This window comes from Gymnogyps californianus, chromosome 2, assembly GCF_018139145.2.
Source record: "Gymnogyps californianus isolate 813 chromosome 2, ASM1813914v2, whole genome shotgun sequence".
In the NCBI taxonomy this organism is placed as follows: Eukaryota; Metazoa; Chordata; class Aves; order Accipitriformes; family Cathartidae; genus Gymnogyps; species Gymnogyps californianus.
Window position 1 is genome coordinate 117729005 of NC_059472.1, and position 22675 is coordinate 117751679.

Consider the following 22675-nt stretch of genomic DNA (forward strand, 5'->3'; position numbering starts at 1 on the left):
TGGGAGCATTATAGAGATTATCTTTGGGTTTGTGGGTTGTTTTTTTGTTTTTTTTTTTTTTTGTCTGCAAGCTTAAAATGGTTTCCTCTAAAACTCTTCCATCTGGTTAGCATATAATGCTTTCAGCCATTAAAGCACATACATTTTGTTTGGTTTTAGGTGGTGGGGTTTTTTTAATTGATGTCAGAGGCAATTGGATGGCAGGTCTTAAAAGGTTTATGAAATATCTAAGCCTGTACAAAATGAAAGGAATTTCATTTCCAAGGAATACTTTCTATCCTCAATATTTTTTTGGTATAAAACAATGAGAAGAAAAGGAAAGGCAGTATAGATGCATTTTTATTTTCTTACTCCATCCTTTGGATAAGGGGTAACTGAGAGTAGACCTTTCCCCAAATCCAGAACTACAAAATCTGAGTGTTTGACTGAAAATGTGATATTTCTGTTTTCAGGGAATAGAACAGTTGAAAAAGGAAGAGAGAAGATGGGCTAAAAAAACAAAATGGATGAACATGAAAGCAGTATTTGGCCATCCGTTCTCTATAGCATGGCTTAGCCCATTCGCAACACCAGACCAAGGAAAAGCAGACCCGTACCAGTATGTGGTCTGAGGAATTCTTGACCAGCATTTCCACTAAAATAGAAACATATTACAGCACTACTGTTATAAATTTTCCATGAATGTTCAAAACAAAATACAAAACAAACTTTTTTTATGTCTATTACATGGCTGATAATTGCAGAGAAAAAAAAGCCCTGTATTCCATAATTTTAGATAATTCTATATCTCTGGCTAAAACTGCTGCTGCTTTTTTTTTTCTTTTTTTTCTTCTCTTTCTTGGTTTTTTTTATCTTGTTAACTTTACTGGCCTTTGTTTCTCTCTGCTTTCTGTATGGCATAACTAATGTGAAGGGGATCCTCTGTCTCTGTTGTGACCCACGTCTTTTGAGTAGATTCTCATGCTGTCTCCTGACTGTGATGAGCTCTGTGGAAGACATATGAGTGCCAACAGCCCTACACAGACACCTTTGGACTTCCTGAAGGAGCACATTGCTCTTTCATAAGTGAACTTGAACGAGGAAGCAGACACTTCACTTACCAAAAGGTGCAAGACAAGAAAGCAACACAGCAAGAGAGCCAGTTGACCTGGTGTTCGCGTACAGTTAAACTACTTAAACATTGCCAACACCAATTCCCACCCCACCCTCCTTTTTCTTTCCAGCCACAGAACTGATTCCATCTTTCTGGCATTATTTTGTCTGTTCCCTCCCTTGTGTGCAGGAAATTGTTGCCCTCTTAGGATAACTATGGCAGATTTAGAAGACTCTTTGGATTATTAAATGCCTTACACTTGCAGGAAAGAAAGAAATCTAATTTTCAAGTGTTTAGAATAGCAGAATCATCTTGTTTGTGTGTGTGTGTCTTGGTAAATTACTTGTTAGAGCAATGCCTGCTAAACAGTGTTAACGTGAAAAACTGACATGAATGCCCAGATTACTATAAAGACTAATATTGACAGGATGTGTAGGTGTACCAGGGTGACTGATTCTATATTCTTAGCATTGCCCTGGTTTAGAGCTTTGTAAATCTTTTCTCATATTTATGCATACATATGTATGTGTGTAAACACATGCACATATATGTGTAAGTGTTTTAAATTGGGAAATATTTATGGTAAGGAGCATGCATACTGTTATGAACTTGTGTGGTGATGAAAGTGGGAGGGACAGAAGGCATTCCAAAAACGGTAGAGCTAAACCATTCATAACCAACTGACATCTTGTGTTCAGGCAGGAATTTTATTATATTTTTGGATCATGACTCCCATGGGCTCATCAAATGAATTGCAAACCAAGGAAAAATACAAATCTGCTGTGTCCATGACTTCCAAGGAATCTTTTTTTCCTTGGTTTAAAATAAAATGGTATTTTTTTGGAAAATTACCTGTTTAGACTGCTTCAAAGCCATGGGGGAAGGAAGGGAAATCAGGGAAGGAGAAATTTAATGGATGTCTCATTTTGGAAGTAATGTGAATGCTGCATCTTTTCAATCTGTCAATGCTTCCATATGGAAAACAAATGCAATAAAACTTTTCCAAAAACTTGTTTGCTGTTCTTATTTTCTTTCTTTACTTCAAATGTTGGGAAAAATCTGTAATGGTTTTCTGAACTTTCAGTTTGGTACGCAAGCAGGCAGAAGCATATAAAGGTTAATTAACTGAGTGTTCAACTTTTAAGTTTAAAAATGAGTTAATCAGTAATATACTAATCTGTTAATCAGTGGTTTTATTTCCCCACTTGGAAGAGGCTGTTAGTTACTGCTCCGCTGTGTAAGCGTGCTGTTTCTGCAATGCTACTTGCTCAGGGTTAGATCATGAGGAGTATGTTGTGATCCCTCCTGCAGGACTGCACGGAGGGAGCTGCGGGCTGCACTTGTGCCTCCGTGGGAAGATTCCGTGAAGGAAACGTGGCCTTTGCATACACATTTCCTTAATGAAGAAAAGTTCAGGAAAAGCTTAGGTTTTGTTTTTATAGTGCTGATACTGCTGATAATGGAAAGCTATTGTAAATATGTAACTCTGATTTTAGTATGCAATGGTGTTTTTCAGAGAATGCTCCTAGCTTAATAGTTAAGGTCTGGATCTTTGGCCAGGACCAGTTCAGCCAGTGAGACACATGCAGGTGGTACCTTGAACTGGTAGAGAATCCGGCCCTAAAGCTGTCTTGATGAAAAATCAGATGTATTGAGGGGAGAGGCTTTAGTCACCTAGGCAGTTAACAAATGAATGCATCTCTCTGTACGGTTCACCGCCTTAAAAATGGTTTCGATTATAAATTCTACTGGTGCACATTCCAGTTTTGGTTTATTTTAATTACCCATATTCACTATGCATTTTGGAGGAGGAAGATTGGTCACCTTGTTCTGGCATTTTGACCATTGTGAAAAAATGTATAATTATTCAGTTTTTCTTGTTTCAAACAAATGCAAATGGTTAAACAGCGTTACATAGTACTGATATTTTCAGTCAAATGGTTTTTGTTTTAAATGAGGCATCATCACAGCTTGCAGAAATGTCCATTGGTACCTGTCGTGTGTATGTCTCTGTAACCAGGGGTCCTCAGTTTTACTTGCACTGTACGTTTTGGTGGTGCAATGTGATGCAATTTGAATGATACTAAATATGGGTCAGTATTAAGATGAGAAAGGCAGACTTGCCAATTTGCTCATGGAAAGTATTTTCTCGGGCAGGACTACCTCATTTCAGGTGCTAGTTCTGTTTTAGCGTGCCCAAGAGAAATTGAAGGACAAACTCGATCAGAGGCGGGGTACTTCTTTTTTTGAAAAGCAAAGTGGTGGTCCAAGCAGAAATGAGTGGAAGGAACTGCTGTAGGGAAAGTCTGCCTTAATCGTGATTTCCAATAGCAGCGCTTCCTGCGTCTTCCCCTTAATGGACAAATTGTTACAACGCTTGCCTCTTCTGTTCCCTCTTTCCTTTTGGATTTCAAAAGCGTATTAAAAGAAATTAATGCGTTTCTTCTAACATGCAAGAGCTGTCCTGCAGATCGCTTCTGGGTCAGGCCACACAGCCCAGCATCCTCCTCTGGCACTGCGCAGGAGCCGATACTGAGGGGAATAGTGGGAGAAACAGGGTATATCCTACAGGATTGCAGTGGTAACAGGTCAACCTTGTCTTACTGTCCCCGTGTTTGCAACATTGTACCTCTTACTGAAATGGGAGTGTCCAGTGGTTTATATTTCTCAATGTATGTGTTCTCTTTCCAGTATTTGTTCAAAATTATGTAATTTGGAATAGTGAAAGATGATGCTTTCTGAGCACTTGTTTTTTTTAAAGTGAAATAGCTGCATGATGGGAAAGAGAAACAGGTGTTGGTTTAATTTGAAATACAAAATTCTCACTTTCTAAAATAATGGTGAGAGATTTTGGGTAAATATATTTTTAAAAAAAAGTTTCATTAAACAGTAATGAAGTGTCTTCAACAGTTGTGCATTCCTTCCATCCCCCTTAAATTTTTTTTTTTAAGGCAAAACCTCACGCCCTACTGACTGTGGGGCAGGCAGGCAAAATTAGACCAGGATACAATTTTTAAAACTTCTGCGCATTTTCAATATGTGCCCTGAAGGGATTAGTGAGGGCAGGCTGGGAGAGAGAAAGTATGCCCCTGCCTGCTCTGATTAACTGCTCCCTAATCTGGCATTAGTACAACCTCAGCCTGATCTTGCCTACTGCCTTGCTTAGCAGATACTGTTCAGAGCAGGTGAACAATGGGTTTTTGGGGAGGGGAGAGAGGGGTTGCTGCCCAGAAGTGTTCAAGATCCTTATTCCTGATCTAGATGGCAGCGTGGATCGAAACGGATTGCGTGCGTGACTGAGGGCAAGGTTAAAGCTTGTGCTACCAGGGAAGGGTTTAAATGCTTGGTGTCTGTTTCTCCTCCTGCCCCGTGCTACTTGTTTTCCTTCTCTCTAGAGAAGAATGCTGCAGCCACGGTGCCGGTTTGTTACTAACGCATTAGAAACCTCTGCAGTTTTCTAAGGAACAGCCAACAACCAAAGGTCATCTTCTGCTTCAAGCTGCAAAAGCGTCTGCCTCCTGGTTGCACAGCCGCAGGGCGCTGGAACCGGAGTATCCTGGAGGAAAAGCACACGGTAGTGCTAAAACGCTTTGCCAAGGCTCTGCTCTGCTGTGCACGAGCACTGCTCCTCTCCTGGCTTGCCCAGCAGGGAGGTAAGGACAGGCACTGGCCGCAGCAGCACCAAGTGTCGCATCCCAAGGGGCCAGAGGCTGCAAGGGATTTTCCCTGGAACAGTCGAAATGGCGCATTTGCAAGCTTGGGAGCAGAGCGAAGGGACACGTGCCTGTGCTTAGCATTGCAAAATGCACATTTGTCCTTCAGGGCTTGAATTTTTCCCGAAATTGCAACCCTGAAGACTTCAGTTTTGCGTCGTTTCTTTCTGCAAATTCACTGCTGGATTTCTCCTAAGTCAGCACGAGAAACGGGGCATGAATGAAGCTCACAGAAGCTTTGCACGTAATTCTTTGGTTTATGGTGTGTTTTCTCCTGGGCCTGCTCATGCTGACTCAATGTTATTGCAAAACCAAGCTGCTGCTATATTAAAATGTTGTGTTATTTATAAGGCTCGCTGTAAGTGCAGCTGTGGTGCCGCTGAGCTGCCGCATGTATTCATTTCACCCCCCTGCAAAGCTTTGAAATGTTTTGTGGGTCGTTAGGGAAAATCTGCAGAATTAGAATGTGACAAGTGTATTTTTCATCCAGCTCTTCTAAAACTGCTCGTTTAAATGATCTTAGCTGAATTTGCTCATTTTTCCTTTCCTTGAGCATCTCAAAACTTGGACCCAGTATTCTTGCTTCTCTAAGAACAGAGTTTCTACATGGTCACGTGTATATCATCATGAGCATATCATATGCAGCTGTAGATCTGACTCCTCTCTTATATGATACAGCAGATGGGCATAAAAAATTGTGCCCTATTTCACATAGCGGTAGCCTTAAAAAAAAAAAAAAGTTTCTTAGTTCCTTAATTCTACATGGAGAAGACTATCAGAAAAAAATGTCGCTGCCCAAATTTAATGGATCTGTTATTTAAATACAATCAAAATGTTTGCTTTACTAGCAGTGACATTCTTGGAGGGAGAATGAACCAGAATATTGACTGGCCAAGACTCCGGTCCCATTTTGAGGCCTCCACTTCCACCTGTACAGATTTCCTCACCTCCCAGTGGGTATCCAGCTTGCATTGTGATTTGTCTTTGACAACCTGTTAGATGGAAATTGTGTTCTTAAATGTTTGCTATTAATTGGCACGGAGTAAGCTTGGTCTTAACATCAGCTTCTAGTGACAAGCCTAGATATGGCTGTGGTAAATTCCTGATCACTGGAGAAAGCTGCAGTATTTTGCCTGTATCTGAACTATTGTAAAAATGCCCAAATAAGGTGAAATTTTAAGTTCTAATTGTATTTTGTTACTCCTTGGAGGGATTAAAAAAGCAATGGGAGAAGAGGTCCATGTTTTCAAAAGGGATGGCTTTTAAGAAGCCATCTCTTTACCTTAAAAATCAATAGCAACTTATACCGAAATACGTCGCCGAAATTCAGATTGTCCATGAATTTGGTCTTGGTTTAGGGTTTTGTTGTTAAATTTGGGGATGAAACTCTCAGTAATGCAGGACGTCTGCCTTCATTGTTAACTAAAACTTGAACAACATCCTGGCTGTAGATAGGCAGTTTTGCACGTGCTACAGCAGTTGGTGCCCAAATACCTGCTATAAACATGAGACGACCCAAAGCTCTTCTCTTCTTGCAGGGTATTGAGCGTCTTAAAAATCAGAAGCCAACCTGGGAGAAGATCAGCGGCTGGGAAGGAATGAAGCTGGCATTTGGTGGTGCCTTCTCCTTGGGTTGGTTCAACCCTTTTTCAAACCTGAACTGCGAGAGCCCAGTGCCGGCCGAAGCGGTGGCAGCAGCTCCTGCGTCTGCAATAATGACCCAAGAAGAAATCGAGCAGTTTCTCGCTCAAGACATTGCCGTCCAAGTGTTACATGAATAAGCAAAGCATCCTCTACAATGTCAGGAGGTTTTCAGTTTTTTTTTTTTAATAACTCCTTGTGCTGGAGATGTAAGGGTCTTTTTTTTAACATACTTTTGGTGCATTAAAAAATTCAGGAGTATTTGTCTGGAAGCCAGGTACAGCACTAGCAGAAGCAATGCAAATCTCCAGAGAAAGCTTTATAAGTGATGAGATTCATAAGCTCCTTTTTGGACCTGCATCAACTGCCTTATTGAGTTTTTCTTACTTGGCCTTTAAGGAAAGTTTATAGTGGTTGGATAGATTCGTCCCAGCTCCCAGAAATGTGCAGTCCTAAGGAGTCTGGTTAATCTTTTGTTCTTGCAGCCTTTTGGAGGGCTGAATGATTAAGCCCTGCGCGAGGGCCAGATTAGCCCAGCTCTAAAGGTTTTCTTGAAAAACGCATCCTTTTTAGCTCATCCTGTGGATGCTGCCTCTGGATTATGAAAGCTGCTGGTGCTCAGGTCTTAGCAGAGATGGGATACGGGGCGATGGCTGCAGCAGATGGGTGAGCTCTCCCTGGGTGTAATTCCTTTGGGCTCCGAAATATCTCCAGGGGTAAATTTTAACCCTCTGTGCTCGTGGGGCTGCCCAAGACAGGTGGCGCTTGCCTGAGCGGCGTCGGAGCTGACGGGCTGGTGGTGGTGCCGGGCCGGCAGGAGCGTTTGCCCGTGGCCAGTACAGCCGAGAGCAGGCAAATATTGGCCGGGTTGTCGAGCTGCTGGTGGGGAGAAGCTTTCGCCCTGGGGCTGCGCTTTGTTAGCACGTAGGACATGTGGAGCGGGAGCTGCCTGGCTGAACTCTGCAGCCCAGAAAGCAGTCAGCTTGTCTAGGCCAGGCACCGGGGCTCTTTCTGCAGTCAAAGAGAGGGAGACCTGAGCACCCTGCTGATGGAGGTACTGGCTCTCTCAGTTTGACTTGTCTAATTTAGATATGTCTCTTTTTTTTCTTTTCTTGGTAGCTAGAGTGAGTTGAGAATGAGTATTGCCTCTTAATCTTACTGGGGTTTAATGTTGTCCTATTAGTACTTGCCATTATGCAGGGTTTCCTTACACTAATTTTGCAGCCAGCTCCTGGGGAACGTTGGTGAACCCGTAGAAGGAACATGCATCGCTCAAGGAAGGCGTCACTGCAGGTGGCAATAGTTGCAGTAAAATCATGCAGAGGTGACGCTAGCTGCTGCATTCAAATATGCTACAAACACTTGGCATGCTCCAGATGTCAGTGTAGTTTTAATTTAGACTGTTTTTCAATTGTGGGTTTTTTTTTTTCCTGTTGTCTCCCTTAGCTTAATTGTCAGTAAATTTTGCAGGATATGAGAAACATGCTCCTGGTTTTCCCCCCACAGGACATACTTGACTTTATCTCCCCCTTCCCTGTAACACAGACCAAAGATAATTGCTTTCTCTCGAAAGTGAGAGAAAGGAGTTTTGGGGATGAAAGCATGGTATTGTGAAAGATCTATATGAAGTTTTTATTTTTTATAGAAGCAATACCAAATGGAATTTGTGCAAGATTTTTTTCTTTTTTCCCCCCAAAAAAGCATCTTAATATGTATTAATGGTGTGACATTCAGGGCTACTGTGGAGGGGTGAGATTCTCTCCTGGACTTGTCCTCTGCCACAGCAGTCCCTTTTCCTGGCAAAGGGACTGGGAACAAACGGAGTACCATGACTATTAGGAGCACAGCTTGGCTAAAACCCAGGGGGTATTTCCAAACAGTTGTCCCATCCCCTATCCCCTCTGGATGTCTCCTCTTTGTCAATGAAAAATGGATTTAGAAAAAATCATTAGGAACTGTGTATTTATAAAAACCCTTTTAGGTAAAGGGAAACACCCTGCATTTAGGGCGAATTGAGGTATCCTCTCATGTCATTTAGACATGGGGTCTTGAATGTCTTTGCCCTGTGCAGCAGTGTGATAGTGAGGGAAGAAGCTCTCCTACTTCTGCACCAGCCTATGTTCCTTTCTGTCAGCGTCCCACAGGAAAGGGACATCGGGGACATACGCCGATCTGTAAGGGATTTCCTATAGGGAGCAATAGGGATGTTGAAGGAGGAAAAGTAAGAGTGCCCTTTTTAGCTCATGTTTTCTAATTTTGGCTTGCTGCTCGGCCTCTGCATCCAGTTAACGTCCCTGGCTCCGGTGTTGTGTCTGCAGTAGGAATGGTGCTACAGGGTCCTGGGGGGGAGAAACTAGTTAATGGCTGAAAATCACCTTGAGACAGGCGCATGGGGACGTCAGCTTGGGGGAGACCCCCTCGTACTGCATTTTGGTGATGCTTCTCGGGACGCGGACCCCACTTATGTGGCTTCGGGTAGGCACAGATGGTGGTAGCATATTTCCTTCTCCATGCTGAAACCTGGTTCACCTCATGATAAGAACAGGCATCCTTCGCTTCTGTTTCCCACCTCTTGCGTTGTTCCTCAGGTGCTGGCATGTCTGGGTTTATTTTCTGAAACTGAGAAGCAGTGTGAAGAGGAGGGTGAGAGCCAGAACAGCCGTCTCCCCTCCTCCCACAGCACAGTTACGGTCCGAGTGAGAGATGGGGACGTGTCCCTGTGCCTTATGCAGAGCCGTGGGCAGCCAGCCCAGCCCTGGCTCTGGGGCCCCCCAAGATCTGGCGGGATGACTTCCTACACCCAGCAAATCAGTTCTTCTCATGTGTCTTGCCTGTCAGTCTCCCTCATCCCCCTCTTCTTCCTCCCCTGCAAAGTTCCAGTACCCCTCGGTGTATCTGCTCTCTGTCTCGGTATAGTGTGGCAACTGTTGGAAGCTGCAAAAGTCTTCACAAGTTGGAAAAATCTGTTTTATGCACAGCTCTAGTATAAACCTCCTTCTTTAATGACTACCTGGTAGCTTGAGACCAAACGTGATTTTCGTGAAACTGAAACCAAACCCACCGTTTTCCTTCCCTTCCCTCCACACACTCCTTGCCCCTTGTTAAATTGTGCCTTCATCTTCAGGCCATGCTGCTATGGTCCTGGCCGGCTTGCCGGGCCCCGGGGAGGGTGCTCCTTTGAGAGCATGCTTGTGGTGCCACAAACGTGGGGGGCTGTGGAGGATGCCCCCCCTGCGCTGCTCAGTGCGATGTGGTCTGCTGGAGATCCCATCACTGCTCCGGTGTGAGGCGTTAATACGTGATGGACAGGGTTCTGGCAGACGTGGAAAGCATATCTGCTTATCTGGTGTCTTCTACAGCAGGTTTTCTGTGCAAGTAAAGAATTTATATCTCTTGAATATATATATATTTTGTTGTTTGTAACTCCTTTTTATGCCTCTGGTTGCTATTGTACTTATTAAAGAACTAATGCTTCATCTGCCAAGGACCACCTGCTCCTCTCTTCCCCACGGGCACCACACACACGGACCCTCCACCCGCTCTGCCTGCGGAGAGGGGCTCCTCCCTGCCGTGCCACCACAGGAGGTGGCCTTGTGGGGACCCCGTGCTGCTGCGGCGTGCCGGGATGCCGTGGGTGGCAGGGGCCAGGGCAGCCTGACCACTTTTTGTGGCCCAACAGCCACTTGGGTGCTCCTCCAGGGGCTCCCCAAATCTTTGAAACGCAAGGGAGTGGTTAAAACCTTTTTTTCACCTTTTCCCTCCTCCCTTTTTTCCCTCCTCCCTTTTTTTGGGCTGGCACATAACCAGGTGTAGTCACCGTTTCTTTTTTCCACTCTACAGCCCTAATGCTTGAGCATTTGCCTTTTAAATAAACAAATAAATAAACCCCTATACTACTGTGTGGCTCAATTTCCTCTTTCCTCATGGAAATGCTGGAAACCCCAGTGCCTGACTGCTGCTGTCCATGTTGCGGCGATGCCGTGGGGCAGAGCAATGCCTTGCTGGGCTCAGGAGGTGCTGGGGTGTGCAGTGTAGCAGTGGGCTCCAGCTGTGCACAGCTGTTGTCTCCTTTGACGTGACTATGGCTGGAAGAGCTCCAGACGTACACCGCCATCAAGGTCCTACCTGTAATCCAGCAGCATTCTGGGTGGAAGGGGAAGGACAGAGGTTATACATTTCTAGGGAAGCACTAGTAATGCTGCTGGAGATGGTACTTCTTCCAAAAATGCCTGAAAACCCCCAAAAGAAATTGGGTGGGATAGGAAGAAGTTGTATGAAAAATGGTGTTTGGGGAGACTGTGCCAGGTTTGCTCTTTCTGTTGTCTAAAGACAAAAAAAAGGTGCATGCCAGTACATTCCCCAGCTGGCTGGGAGGGAGAGGGAATCGCCCTGGAGGGATTTGCTTAAAACGTTTCTTGAGCTGTGCAGCAGCCCGTGGTGCAGTGAGGTGCCTGGGTGGCCTCCCACGTAGGACCACAGCACTGCTGGCCCCGGCAGCCAGGAGGCTGCAAAACACCCCTGGGCTCACACCCGCCGCCAGCTGAAGCTGACACCTTCGTGAGCTCTGATCCCTGGCGTGAGGTGGGAACATCCCCTTGCAGGTTCGGAGCCATCCCAACCCGGCAATATCATACAATCCAATCACACAGTTGATTTTAACAATCTTTATTGAATCACAATTAACTGCAAGCAATGCAACTGTGCCTTTTAGGTCAGTTTAATTCCCTTAGCTTAATGGGATTTTTGCTCTTTAATTCGAGAGTACTATCCATCAATCAAGGAGACAAGAAGTGCCTGAGACGTGCAGCGGTGCTACGCGTTTAGCAAGGCCACTGTTTACACCCTGCCGAGGCACCGATCCTACTCAATGATGGTGATGGCCTTCTCTGTAGAGATCCCTTTGATCTGGGTCGAGGTCAGCTTGGCTACTATTTTCTTCTCTCCTAGTCTTGTCGGAGTGCATATTATTTCGGACTTAATGATCCTACCAGGCTTTACATCCCTAAGGAGAAAGAAAAAATAAATAGTCCCAGCATGAGTCATGGTTCTTAGTTGCTGCTTTCGAATCGTTTCGCTTAAGGAAATAACTGCTGCGTGTGTTTAGGGTGGGTGTTTCCCTTCTCCCGTGACCAACATGCAAGTGGGGCTTCGCACGGTGGCGCTGGCTGGTGGTCCCAGCGATCCTGGGGACCTTCCCCAGACTTCACCGTACTGCTGAAACACTAAATTTGGCTCTGAAGGAAGCAGCTGTGTTCACACTGGCCGGGCAGCACCCGGCATCACAGCAGGCGCGTGGGGAGAGCCCCTGTTGTGCCCAAATGCCCTGAGCACACGAACCTCTGTCTGGGTCTTTCTGCGGTGTGGACTGCGCCCAAATGTGGCGCGGTTTCAAACATAGCTTGCAAAGGGCACTGTTACTCCAAATCCCCTAACTGCTTCTTCAAGGGAAATAAAAAAAAGAAACAAAGCAGAGTCCTATCATGCTCATTTCATACTGGGCTCATCTCCTTACCCCTCATCAAATGTTGACATCTTAAATATGCCCAAGCCCTCCACCAGCAGCTTGCAGTTGTCCAGGGGCACGTTCAGCTTGTTCTTGAAGATGAAGGCACAGGTGAACTCCTTGTTCAGTTTGGCTGTTTCTGGCATCTGGCAGAGGAGGAACGAGAGAAACAAACCCGAATACCGGGGATCAGAGGGGTAATAAAGATGCCAGAGCTGCTGCAGGTTTGCTCCTCACCACCAGCGTGGTGGGGGACAACCTCCTCATATCATTTCCACCCTCCTGTGGCATCATGTGCTCTGCCCTGCCAGCTGTTTTCCCAGCTCTTCTCTCTGGTTTCTCAACATGTTTTTCCTTCAGGAGGTGGAGCTGTGGGATTGGAGATGGGCCCCGCACAAACTGTCCTCTTCCATCCCCTTCCCTCCAGCAGCCCCTGCCTGCCCATTTTAGATGGGGCAATAAAAATCTTAATTTCATGGCTGCTTTCAACCTTCAAATAAAGGTTGAATAGCCAGATAAAATGCTGAGGACTGAGCATCCCAGGAGGCAGCTGTTTGGGAGATCCCCTGGGAATGCTAACACCACCATGGTGTTACAGTGAGCAGGGCTTTAACCCTCGTCCCCGAGGAGTCAGGCTGGCGGCTGCCTCACCTGGATGGTGATGGGGGGGTACTCGAAGGTCATTGTTGTCTCCTTGGTGAGTTTGTCATCTGTCCCCTGGACCTCGGCAATGGCAGTGATGTGGATGAGCATTTCGTCTTCCACCGAGGCCAGCATCTTCATGTACGTGTTGGCCGCGATTTTCAGAGGGACCTGCATCTCTGCAGGAAAGAAAACACAACTCGGTGCTTCATCACACGCCCAGGAATCGGGTGGCAAAGTCAGCTCTGGTGGCTGGTGTCCCAGGGTGCGGGATGAGACGTGTTTGCTGAGACCATCCTGCTTTCGGCTAGACCTGGGGGCCCTTTGGGGCCATGTCCCCATGGGGGGAAGCCCCGGCTGGGTGGGTGGTGCCTGGCACACTCAGCCCATGGGAAGGGTGGCTGAGCCCACACCACTTCCCTGCCAAGCCGAGCACTGGCTTGGGCTCACATTCAGCATCTCGGCAGGCCTCGTCCCTGGGTGCCCTGGCACTCAGGAGGAGGCAGAGGAGCGTGAGGTTGGGTACATTTAAGCCCATGTCCCTTGGGGTTTCTCTGAGGCACTGCTTGCTATAAAATTAGCACCTTTCCTTTCACTTCAGATTTTATCTTTAATTGCCTGGACAAACTTCCAGTGGCTTGGAAAAGCCCCAGAATCAGCAGCGCTGGAGCCTGAACATTGCTTTAGCCACAAGACTTCCTGGCTTCTGGGAATCAAAAAGAAAAAGCCTGTCCTTATCTCTAAATGTATGTAGCTACCTTTGTGTCCTACCCTGCTGCATTTTGATAGCCACAGTATACGTGTGAAAACACTCAGCAATCACCAGCAGCAAAGATTTTTTTTTGCGAGAGTGACTCACACTTGGAATAAGCAAGTGCTGTTCATTATTCATCACTTGTTAGTCTCTTGCTTAGCAAATTTCAGTCACATTGCTGGGGATCAGAAATGCAACCCAGGTTGCTCAAGGATATGCAATGAACAGCAAACAGCTCTTGGGATCAGCCAGGCAGGTGGTCATGAGGTTGAAATTTGCTTGGGCAAAGAATTCAGAAAATAACACTCACCAGCATCACCACCAGCTGATCAACATTAGAGTGGCAAGCACAAGAACAAAAAAAGGCTGAAATTTCCAGCCATCTAAATCCTGTGAGGGATCTGACCCATACGGATGCATCCAAAGCCTGCGGTGGCATTTTTGATAGTTACACGGTGAGGATGGGAGGGAGATGCTCCAGCACACCTCGCTCACACTGTGAAAACGTCTGTCTGCCCACACTGACGTATTTCTAACCATCTTTTTGAAGCTGCAGCAGGGACAGGGCCTTCACATTTTGGTCTCTGCTATGGTGGGATCCCAGTCTATAACTGAGTCTCCCAAATGCAGTAACAAGAGTGGTAGGTAGCAGGCAGGCAATTTCTGCTCTTTGTGCCGTACGGAGCCATGCATTGACCTATAGCTGAGCTATTATGAACCAGTTCAAGTGAAACCCCAGACTGCCACAGTAAATAGTCCATAGAACACAGCAAGCTTCCCGTGCCTACCAGATTTGCCTTCAAGCTTGACAGTCTCCTTGACATATCCAAGGCTGGCCTCAACTTTCCCAGTATAGGACTGCAGCTGGCAGGAGCCGGCAAGATTGATGGTCCAGCTCCCAGGAGTAGAGGTCTTCACTGTGATAGCCAGTTCAAGGGGATTGCCAGGATACAAAGCTTCTTTATTGGTTATCTCAAGCTGGAGGCCAGTCTTGGAGACTGCCTCATGCAGGACCCTAGGCTTGGAGTCCACATCATCCACGGGCACAGACAAAGCAAAGGATGCACGAGGTGTCATTCCTGAAGGGCGTATGAAGGAGGAAGCTTTCTGCATGGCCTTCCTTTCCTCTTTGGAGCCTGGATGAAGAAAAAAGATGGGTGATAGCTGTATCTCAGTCTCCTCACCCAGAGCCACCTTCCCTTTATTTATGCTTCTGCTGCTGAGCAGAGAGGATGGCAGGGCACCTCCAGCCTGTGCTCAGGAGACCCTCTTGGTTTACGCTACTACCAGATCTAACTGTAGCATTTTGGACTGGAAGAATTTCCTGAAGGAGACACTTTTAGAGGATGGATGCTCTTAAATTTTTCAGCCTAAGAATTTCCCGCTCCTCACTGGGAAGGGTTTAAAAGTCTAGCACAACATGGCTGGATCTGAGAACTGTGGGGAGGGAATGTGGGTTTTTTTGTTTCCAATATGGACTGGGGAATGGAAAGACAAAAAGAAGAAGAATGAAGAAATGAAGCAGCGCAAGTCCAACCACTACGTTGGTCACTCAGCCCATTTCTTTCACTGCCTGCAAGCTTGCTTGCACCTGTCCCTAAAGAGCAGCCTATAGGTGTCACTGCGGGCATAAAGATGCTCAGGAGCAGCGCTTCCTCCCCCAAGTCTCCAGGCCTTAACACGGGGTTTGCCACTGCAGCTACCCCTGTGGTTTTCTCCTGGAGAAAACACACATTGTGGGGTGACCTACATGGCCAGGGGTCTCCTCTTTGGCACTACTTTAGAGGATGGGGGCAGTCACCTTCAGGGAACTTGTACTGTGCAGTGATGTCTTCCCGCTTGTCCTGCCCTACGGCTTTTGTGCTTATGTTCACGCCGATGCCTTGGGTCTCCGTGTTAATCCTGGTGTACTTATCCTTGCCGTTCACCTTCTTGACGACCCAGTAGACTTTGTCAGCATTCACTTCCGCATACACAAACTTACTGTCAAAGGGCAAATACACATCCCCTTCCCGGATAGCCTTCAGTGGGCATGGACCACACTGGAAAATACCTAGAAAGTGCATTCAACACCATTTGCTTTTCCAAATATGAGCAGAGCCTCCAATTTTTGTTCCACCCTCAGACCCACCCAAGCAGGAATCTGTGGCCATGGTAGTTGACTCCTAGTAGTAAATATTCCTCCAACTCAGTGATGAACTCCAAAAGCCCCCATTTATCCCATAACTGTTTGGGCTTTTTTATAGATGACCGAGGTCTGGTAAGAGCTTTTATGTGTTTCCCCTCACTTAAATAATTTTAAGGTTTGAAAGTCATGGCTCAGTGATGGAGTTAATTGAGTCCAGCCACCTGTGTTTGATCTCCTGGCAATACCCCACTTTCTGCGCAGCCTTGAGGATTAATGTTTTCTTTCCCGCCTCCAAATTCCCCGCATCTGTGCAGGGAGAGTAGTCACCAATTTTGGCAGTCACTCCTCTCATTTACCAATGAACGGAATCATGACTTCCTCAGGAAAGTTCTACAGAAAGCATCTTTACTGGGGAAAGCTGTGGCACCTCTTACTACAGGCTGCTTTGAGTCCTCAACTTCACCAAAGAAATCAGAGGATGGTGGAAAGAGAAATTAGCTCTGATTTCCAGCTGTGCACCCTAACCTCTGAAATGACATTCATGTCCCCACAGCATCCTATAAGGTTGGTTTTCTGTCTGCTGAGAAAAGCTGTTCCTCCCGTCCTGGGCTGAGACGGCAGGAGTGAGACCTCCGGCTTTAGGATGTCACTGCCCAAGTGCGTGAAGGTGTGCATGGGGAGTACACGCTTTGCTGACTGGGGACCATGGTTTTCATACGAAATGTCCCTGCCTCCCTCAGGAGTTGCAGAAGAGCCTTTCTAGGCAAATCCTACCTTGACTTTGCTCCTGAGGAGTTGAATCGATTGCCTGCCAGCCATCAAACCCCACCGGCAGGTCTGTCCGTTTCATCCAGACGTCGTTCCACACGTGGAAGTTCCTGTGTGTGTTTGGGTTGGAAAGAAAAGGAGTGAGCTGTTACAGCCAGAAGAGTCGCAATCTCCTCCTTTAATCCTTAAGTAAGGGCAGGTTTAATGGGGATTTGCGTGTAACCCTGTGAAACCCTAGGCTTTCTCTCTCTCCCAGACAGCAAACCCAAAGCAGTAGGGAAATTCTAAAGGAATTGCTGGGACTGGGAAACATGGCGCTGCGGGGCGGCGCAGCGGGTAGGAAGCGTTAGACCCCTTGGGCAGTACCAGACGGAGTCGAAGGTCTTCCAGTTCAGCTTTTCTCCAAATTCGTTCAGGTAGATGTCAACTGTCAGGTTCTCCTCCGTGTCGTGTGCCGAGTTGAAGTTACTCACGCAGCGGGATGGGATCCCCAAGCAGCGCATGACTGCAGCACAGACAGACAAAACACAGCGTCACAAAATCACTCAGGTTGGTGGGTGCCTCTGGGGATCATCTCGTCCGACCCCTCTGCCCACCCAGGGTCCTCTAGAGCAGGTGCCCAAGACTGTGTCCAGACAGCTTTTGATTATCTCCAAGAATGGAGACTCCACAACCTTTCTGGGCAACCTGTGCCAGTGCTCCATCACCCTCACAGTGAAAAAAGCTTTTTTCTCATGTTCAGACAGAACCTCCTGTGTTTCAGGTTATGCCCATCACCTCTGGTCCTGTCACTGGGCACCACTGAGAAAAGCCTGGCTCTGTTTGCCCCACTCCCTCCCATCGGGTATTTATACACATGGATAAGACCCCCTGAGCCTTCTCTTCTCCAGGCTGAGCCTGGCTCCCTCAGCCTCTCCTTACATGATAGACCCTGCCACCTCCGGTGCTCAGAGGCACGGTAATTTGGCTTACTAGCATAGTAATTAGGACATCAGAGAAGGGAGACAGTTCACTGTTTACCTGTAGTAAGGACTCCTGCGAAGACCCAACATTGACCATAACAGACTGGCTTCTTCGTTTTGTAATACTGCTGCAAAATTGAGACACTCCCAATCCAATCTGTAGGGGAGGTCCCGTTGTTGTAATTCCCTGACCAGTTCCCCAGCAGGACACCGCTGTCGTCATTGGCATTAACCTGTGGCCACACACACATGCAAAGGAGAAAAATACGGGGATGAGGCTGAATGAGGCTTAAACCCCGGGGTCTCTGCCCACCCTCTGGCTCCCCAGGTGCTCCACAGCCCTGTGGCACCCAGCAAGGCTGCTGGTGCTGGCTGGGGGCTCCCCTAGTTGGAAACCCTCCACCTGGATATCTAGAGGGAGGTGGCACCGCTGCTCAGGGCAGCTGAATTGCACTCTGCATCTTGTATCTTAAACCCCAGGGCTCCAAGAAGGGTCCCACCACAAGGAGCAGTTGCCCCCTGAAACAGAACCCTTGTGTTGGTCCTGCCAACGCAGCTGCTGAGGAAGGACAACCACCAGGGCAGCTGCAAGCTTTGGAGATGGGGAGGTGCTGTATTTCGCTCGCCTCTTCCCTCCACCCAAAATGCCTCCGGCTCTTTCCTTGCGGTTTCCCAAAGGAACCCGTTTCAGATGCATCCTGAAATGGTGTTCAAGGCCCCGGGGAAAGAAGAGCAAGTAAGAAGGAGGAAGGAAAGCTGGAGGGGCAAAGCACTTCTCTGAGAGAGGCGTACCAAAGCAGACATGGCTCTGGACACAACCACAGGATCCCTCCTATTGCTCAGCTTGAGTTTGCTTTTGTCCAGCAGATACATGCAGGCGTCCAAGATGAATTCCTCAAACTGTTTTGGAGAGAAAGTGGAGACATTTTTATACGCCACTCTAAAACAGAATTTGCTCAATCACTACAAAGTCTATCTAAGTACTTGGAGGAAACTGTCTGACTAGTCCTAACTTCTAAACTTCCTTTATGATATTGAATTTTCAAGCCTACGAGGCTTCCCAAAGCTGTTCTCTCCAAAGAAGGGCTTAAATGAAACCCCACCTTGGAAGACAAAAGCCCGTCTCACGTGTCTTTCAAACACAGTTGGAACCTGACCCTTTACTCCTGTGAGTAGTCCTAAGTTACCCACGTCATCTCCCTGCAGCCCTGCAAATTACTCACAAGAGTAATGAAAATTTAAGAGCGCTACAGATATTCAGTCTATTGACATTAGGTACAAAATGAACCCTGGGAAAAAAAAAGGTACATAAATGAAGATTATTACAGCAAAAGATTCCTAATCAGCAGTTGCTGATAAAGCTCCCTGAGGTCCAATTCACAGAGATGTCAAACATCTGATCCAACGAAGCTTGGCAGAATATCAGTATTAATTCTCATTGCTTAACAGCAGAATAAATATTAGGATAGGAACAGCCCTATGGACAATGCCTTTTGGACCCTTTGTGGAAATCATCATCGCAGGGAAAAAGGCATCAGTGCAAGCACTTTTGCTGGGCTATTTGTATTCTGCAGCTTGAAATCACAGACTTACAAAACAAAACAAAAAAAAAAGAAAAAAACCTAGTTTCCAACATTTTTTTGTGGGGAAGACTGTCTGGATAGGGTGCAGGATGCTCCGTTTGGGTGCCTGTGTGCTTTCTATGGGGTGCAAATAAACCTGCTCTGGCATCCACCTCTTACGGCTAGCCCGAGTGAGTTTGTCGTTCCACTCCACTGGAGTTATCTCAGAGGCAGCGTGGAGGAACACCCCTCCTGAGAGGGCGGGCTGATTGTGTCCTGCACCCAACAGTTCACCTTGCAGTTGGTGAAGGCACCACCTGAACGACGACAACCTCTGCCAGTGCTTTTCCTCTATTTTTTTCCCGATCATGATGCAACAGGTAAACAATCAGATTTTTTTCCTCCCGTCAGGCCCACAAGCTGGTTACCGACAGCTACTGTGTTGCATGAGAGTGGGGAGGACTCCTTATGGGAATTTTTTCAACCAGAAATGCTCAGTCCCCAGTTTCCACGTCCTTTGCCAGGGGTCTCGTGATCTGACTATAAACGTGCCATTAAACCCCGTTCTCCAGCTGTGGCTGGGGAAAACACTTTAAGCACGCAGATTACTCTAAGCAGGTGAGCCCTCCCAGTGAAGCTGGCAGGATTATTCAAGCAGTTTGAGCTACTCACGGGCTTAAACTGTTTATAGGTCTGATTCACTGAAACGAATGCCTAAGGGAGAAAGAGCGAATAAGGGTAATAATGCCGACAAGACAGCTGTGTTTTACCTGCCCAAAATTCCAGGGTCTACTGTATATGCTGTATGCAGACCCAACATAGATGCAGCCTGTATCGTTGAGCACATACTCCTTTCTCTGCGCCTCATCAGCCAGGAAGACGACATCACCTGGAGCAAGAAAACCTCAGATGTTAGTTGTTTTGCACACACACTATACAAAATTTTCCTTTGGAAAGCTAAACTGGGGGAGCTGGTGGTCTGTAACATTCACACCAAATGATGACTGTGCAGCACTCACTTTTTTTCCTATAGTGGAAGAATTTCCTATAAGACTACTCTTTATTTTATCCCTGTAGGACTATTGCTATATGACCACTGTTTTATTTTAGTGAAATGCTTCTTTCTGAACAAACACTTTAGTGGACTAAGTAGACAGCAGAGAGAACTGGGGGACTGATGCCAACCAACAACACACGTTTTTTGCCTGGTTATTTTTTTATCTGGATTTTAAGCCAACCCAGTCCTCTCAGTTAACCTTTGTGCTGGCCCAGGGAAACAGAGGGGTGACACAGAGGTGCAAACAGAGGTGACAGAGAGAAGCCCCTTAACCCGGCACTGGGGACTCTCCAGCGAGGAGCTGGCTCATTGCTATTGCCCAGCTTCCTGCTGGCTCCATGAGGATGCTGCTTGCGGTGTTTTACGGGGAAAAAGCAATGTAGGTGGGAAAGAGAGGAGGAAAAATGTGAGGAAAAGGTCCCCCAGGGACAATCCCTGGCAGCAGTAATTATGACCTGCGGTTGCAGGACCACTCACCTTCACACCAAGGATTGAACAAAAGGTAGATAGCATTGTTTTCGGGCTTGTAAATGTTAGTCCCAGTCTTCACGTCCAGGGTGTATTTTCCCACCAGGGCCCGGGGCGAGCTGGTGACAGACAGCAGGCACTGGGGAGGTGACAAGGAGAGACGGCATGATGGACCCTCCACCATGGCCACAGGCATGGCACAAGCACGGTGCCGCAGGACCAGCACGGGTGCCGAAGCTGGTGGCCATGGGGGTCTGTGCAGGGAGAGAGGGGAAGGCAGCGGGATGGGGCACATCCTGCGTGCACAATGGGGGAGCAATGAATTTAACAGGGCAAGGCTGCTGCCCACCTAAAATTATAGAGCTAAGGGAAAGCAGGACAGGGCTATGAGGATTTGCTCTGTAGCTCCCGACGAGCTTGGCATTGCTGCCCTCCATGTGGGAGCGCTGCCCACAGGCTCTACCTCTTTGCCGCTGTTCTTGACGATGGAGATTTGCCACCCGCTGAGATCCTGCTCCTGCCTCGGTTTCAGCGACATCAGGGTCTCCCTGATTTTCATCGGCTTTTCACCTGGAAACAAACCCAACACAAGATGCGGGAGGGTTACACAGGTCTGCAACGACCGCGCAGTGCCCGGCAGCAGGAACAGGTAGCCGGAGGCTGCCGGGGCTCTCCCACTTTGCCCGACGGCCGTGGAGGGGGGACCCGCTTACCGATGGCAAAATGCAGCACCAGCTTGTCAGCAGCCTTCAGCTCCCTGCTGAAGCTGAGCTGCAGCTGAAAGACCTGCCCGCGCCGCACCACCAGGTTCTTGATGTTGTACGCATCCGTGTGGTGCAGGCGGGAGTTCTGGCTCTTGAGAAAGTCAATCCCAGTGACCTTCAGATCAGCCCCTGGAAAGCCATTAGCAGAAACGGAGAAAGAAAAAAAAAGAAAGAGATTGGTGGTAAATTGCTCAGTAAAGACAGTTTTCTTCTTCTTAATGGAGCCCTGTAAGTCATCAAAACATCTAAGCATCCAGTGATCTAGCACAAGGAATCACGTCGAGGATTGCCACAACTAATGGATGGTATAACAGTTTTTATATATATATATAAAAAAATAAAGTATAGCATAGTATAGTATCGTATAATATAATATAATATAAATACTTAGTATATGTATATAGAGATATATAGGGAGTCATGTTGCTGGGATGGGTTACGGAGGCTGGCAGTGGTGAGCGTGCTGCAGCAATCCGCACGGAACAGGGACGAGCGCCTGCCTCGCCCTCCGACTAGTCGGCCCCGGGTTGCTGCGGCGTGCCTCTGCCTCCCTCCCTCGCCGCCCAGGGAGTCTGAGGGATGTTTGACCTCTGAGGTGGCCCTAGGTGAGTGGGGAACGAGTGGCTTGAGGGAGCTGGCAGCAGCATGAGGATTTCTGCCCTTGCCAGCAGCCAGGCATCCAGCCGGCATCCCAGCACGTCCGCGCACAGGCAGCTGCCCACCGAGTGCCCTTGGGGCTGCTTCCTCAGCAGTCAAAAGGCTGCAAATGGGATCTCACTGGTTTGGCAATCCATGTCTGCTGGCCCACCGCCTACCCTTGCACACTGCCAGCTGGCCGGAGGGCCAGCAGCCATGAGCCAGCTCCACAGCCTGCCACGAGCCAGGAAGATGGCATGACTGCAAGTTTTGTTGCAATACTGAAAGTCTTGCTTCTGCGAAAGTCTTGCTTCCCCCTCGAAAGTGGAGCGGGGACAGTGCATCTGCACCCCATCACTGCAGCTGCTGCGAGGCAGCTCCGCTCCCCGGAGCGTCTCGCACAGGAGCCCACCAAAGGTCCTGACCACCGCAGCATCCCCGTGGGCAATGCCCATGGTCCTGCCACGTCCCTGAGCCCTCTTCTCCTTGCCCCCATCTGCTCAGCTGCTTTGCTGGTGGCACCTTGTCAAAGCCAAGGCTGTGACAGCAACTCCTGTTTGCTGCATGTCTGTGCCGTGCCAAACGCATGGAGCATCATCTCCTTGACTATTACAAATGGTTCTTTGCTATTGCAGGTATTAAAACAAGTAGTAATAGTAGTAGTAGTAATACAGACAGGTGAAGAAAGTGCTGCTTGCCAAGGCACATTCAGAGGTCATGCTCCCAAGCAGCTCCCAGCTAGCACAGGGCAGCTTAAAAATTAAACCTCACTGTTGGGACTTTTATCTCAGTGTATTCCCCTCTGGTCAAAGACTAGCCTTATATTAGCATTGAACACATTCTTCATGATTATCAAATAATAATTGACAGTAGCTTTAATTGCTCCTTACAAAACATAGCACACACAGTGAAGCTGGGAGTAAACCAAATGTGCCAAAATTCAGCTCCCCTCAATTGCTGAGATCCCCAGTGTCTCTGGCATGC

The 22675-nt window shown here is 47.5% G+C and overlaps 2 protein-coding genes across 5 annotated transcripts in view; one reads left to right on the forward strand and one right to left on the reverse strand.

Moving 5' to 3' along the window:
* ZDHHC3 (zinc finger DHHC-type palmitoyltransferase 3) overlaps window positions 1–10328 on the forward strand; it is a 35878-nt gene extending 25550 nt beyond the window's left edge. For 3 of the 4 annotated variants that reach the window (XM_050891321.1, XM_050891322.1, XM_050891320.1), the window contains exon 7: window positions 6345–10328. In XM_050891321.1, coding sequence (XP_050747278.1) covers window positions 6345–6587 — 243 coding nt within the window. In that variant the 3' untranslated portion in view covers window positions 6588–10328. Of the gene's footprint in view, window positions 1–452; window positions 2100–6344 lie in introns of those variants that run through there. The other variant, XM_050891323.1, reaches the window with a different exon arrangement.
* Window positions 10329–11102: 774 nt separating this feature from the next.
* Window positions 11103–21308, reverse strand: TGM4 (transglutaminase 4). The gene is made up of 13 exons (XM_050890911.1): window positions 21005–21308; window positions 20755–20861; window positions 20301–20430; window positions 19537–19655; window positions 17997–18104; window positions 17263–17437; window positions 16609–16747; window positions 16249–16352; window positions 15148–15399; window positions 14135–14482; window positions 12602–12771; window positions 11960–12096; window positions 11103–11449 (listed from the first exon to the last, which is right to left on the reverse strand). The coding sequence occupies exons 1-13, from the start codon at window positions 21306–21308 to the stop codon at window positions 11308–11310; spliced, it is 2235 nt and encodes a 744-aa protein (XP_050746868.1). The 3' UTR covers window positions 11103–11307.
* Window positions 21309–22675: the final 1367 nt, after the last annotated feature.